We start from the raw sequence: 2969 nt of genomic DNA on the forward strand, positions 1-2969 counted from the left end.
AAAAATTTGAAATAGTAATTTTTTTGAATGGGGGGAGGGTAGGGGGTGGGGGTCGAGGTAGGGGAGCGAGGGTGGGGTTAGAAAAAATTTAAAAATTTTCAAAAAATAAATTTTAAAAATTTAATTTTTTTTTTTCAGGGGGAAGGGGTTGGTAGGTGGGGGGTCGGGTAGGGGGTAAGAAAAAGTTTGATTTTTTTAAAAAAAATTAAATATTTTTTTTTGGAAGGGGTGGGGGAGAGGAGGAGTAGGGGTTTGGGTTTTGCGTAGGGGGATGAGGTAAGAAAAAAAATTAAAATATTTTATTTTGATGGGGTGGTAGGGGGTGGGGTGGGATAGGGGATTAGGGGTCGGTGGAAGGATGAGTGATTTTGAGAGTTGTACTTAAGAGTGAGGTTGAAAGAGAGTTTTGGAAAATGTTTTTCTTACTTTTTGAAGCGAAGTCATTTTTCTTAGATTTGAGAAAAATAAGTTGATTTGTAAAACATTTTCCAAAACCTTTAAGCCAACCAAACATAAGAAAATTAGAAAACATTTTCCAGAAAATGTTTTCTTCATACCAAACACACTCTTAGACTATAATGATTTGTTAGAAAGTGCGTTCCCTCTTGGAATAATATTACCCCAACAGCAGAAACACAGTTGACTTAAATCTTTATTCTTCTTAATTTTTAGTTGAAACATGATGAATGATTTCTTTAAAAAAAGAAAATAGATTTCTCATTAAGGGAACCAATTTTGTTCCTTAAGACTGGCTAAAGCTATCAGTGGACTTGGTTTTTCTTGCTTTAATAATTGATATAGTGCAAGTGTATTTCTTCTTTTTTGGTGATTTGTCTACGCAGATGACATTAATACAAGAGAAAATTCTTGTCCAGTTGGTACCTTAATTTGCCCATTAGTCTTGTGGATCTCTCAGGATATTCTTTAATTTGTACACCCTCATTTTATAGGGCGCAAAAGAAGTTCATTTATGTTAATCAAATTAGTACTTATCTGAAAATATTTTCCTTGTCATAAAAGATGCGAAATAGGTGGTCTTCAAAGAAAAGAAAAGCAAAGCAGGTTTCAGAAATACAGACAGAGGAGGGTATCTAGATAATCCAAAATTATGTAAAACTAAATTATATATCATCAATAATGCAACACCCACAACCTGCATACACCGGTACCCGACATGAAATATTGTAAACTAAAAGGTACAAAATGTAGAACTAGTAAGTAGAAAAATGTGGAATACATATAGCCAATATATTACTTCCTCCATACCAAATTAGTTATTATATTTATTTCTCACACGCCCTTTAAGACGTACTAAATAAAAGGTATCTATTGGAAATTATAGTGTGTGTCCGTCCTGATGGATTTTAACATTTATTTTATCCTCCATCCAGGAATATTTTAAAAGTTAAACCCCTAACTCCCGATTACCCTGTTAAATTTATACTCCCGATTACCCTTTTAATAGTGTCCCAAATAATTAAGTAAACTAAACACTGTTTTTTTTCTGGCAGGAATATGAACTCTAGTGAATGAATTTCATTTATATACAATTGACGATACAATTTGCAAACCTATGGCACCCCTTAAAAACCTGCATGGGCATTGGCCTTTTGGTTAGGGTTCGATTCCCACCTTCTAATCAATAATCAATTCACAAATTTATTACAAGAAGAAAGCTACCAAGTGTGTGTTACATATCAATCAACTGAACTCTAGACACTAACTAATTATTTTCTACCTAATGTTGATTGTTAGATACCACACCTTCACGTTGGAGAGGTTCAATCCTTATTACAATTTCTTGTACTGGTATGGCTGATGAAGTACTATTTATAGCCGCTTGAGGGTTTGAATTTGAAATTGTAGTTGTTGAATTATAACTCCGACCATTAACAATCTTTTGACATGTTTCAATGAGGCAGTGCCTACAAGTTGGGCAAGAAGAGTGAGAATTGAGCCATTTATCGATACATTTGACGTGGAATCCATGGTTGCACTTAGGCAAAACCCTAACTTTCTCCCCAACTACGAATTCTGATAAGCAAATGACACACTCAGAGTCGAGCCCTGGATGTTTCAACTTACAAGTGTATGTTATAATTGGGAACGTCTTGAGGGCTTTTTTCTTGATCCCGTTATTTGCCAGCTTCGTCGCTGATGGATTTGTAGGTATTGTGAATGAGTCAGACTCTGATACCAAACTAGAGCATCTTATTGCACACCTTATGATTGAATTCAAGCCCAGCGAACAAATTAAAGCACATAAGAGTACTGATAGTACCATGACAACATGTGCATCAAATGTATTGGTCATGTCCCCTTGTGATATATCTGTTGGTGCTAGGGTGGTGTCAGGATGGTATTGTGGGGTTGCTGGTAGAAGTAGTCTTCTTGAATAGTGGAGATTCTCCATGAATTCTTGAATGAATAAAGTGGAAGTAGTTGCCATGGATTTTTTTTTTTTGGAAGTAGTTTTTTATGTGTGTTTTTGAATTGAAGTGTTGCTTTGTTTGTTGGGGTTGAATGAATGTTGTTGGGCAGTTGCTTGGAACAAATTTATAGGGCCAGAATATGTAAAGTGCTAGTCGACTTTTTGGGTCTTAATAATGAAAGAATATTGTTATTATAATTATAATGAAGTTTATTTTCTTTAAACAATAATTTAGACTGTCCAAGCCATGTTTTAATTAACTAGTTTTATTTAATTTAGCACTAGAAGTTCTAAGTGTTTTTTTTCTAAAGGAAAGGTGAAGCCCTAGGAACCTTTTTAGTGTGTCAAGTTTTCCTTTTTGCAAAATAGCAGTTTAACAAGGACCAAAAGCTAGCAAAGGTGAACATTTAATTGGAAATTAAAGACTTAAAGTACTCCTCTTGTTTCATTATGTGATATAATTTCTATTTCAAGATCGAAATTGACAATATTATTTTTATTCTTATTCTTATTGTTATTATTATTTACAACTTTGAAA

At 34.0% G+C, this 2969-nt stretch overlaps 1 protein-coding gene across 1 annotated transcript; it reads right to left on the reverse strand.

Moving 5' to 3' along the window:
• Nucleotides 1-1516: 1516 nt before the first annotated feature.
• Nucleotides 1517-2675, reverse strand: LOC107849621 (RING-H2 finger protein ATL78). Its single transcript, XM_016694176.2, has one exon. It carries the CDS (start codon nt 2447-2449, stop codon nt 1739-1741), a length of 711 nt encoding a protein of 236 aa, XP_016549662.1. The 5' UTR covers nt 2450-2675; the 3' UTR covers nt 1517-1738.
• Between the last annotated feature and the right edge of the window lie 294 nt (nt 2676-2969).

The sequence above is a fragment of the Capsicum annuum genome, chromosome 12, assembly GCF_002878395.1.
Source record: "Capsicum annuum cultivar UCD-10X-F1 chromosome 12, UCD10Xv1.1, whole genome shotgun sequence".
In the NCBI taxonomy this organism is placed as follows: Eukaryota; Viridiplantae; Streptophyta; class Magnoliopsida; order Solanales; family Solanaceae; genus Capsicum; species Capsicum annuum.

Coding starts and splice junctions, on each gene's coding strand:
- LOC107849621 (XM_016694176.2), bottom strand. CDS start 2,449: ATGGCAACTACTTCCACTTTATTCATTCAAGAATTCATGGAGAATCTC.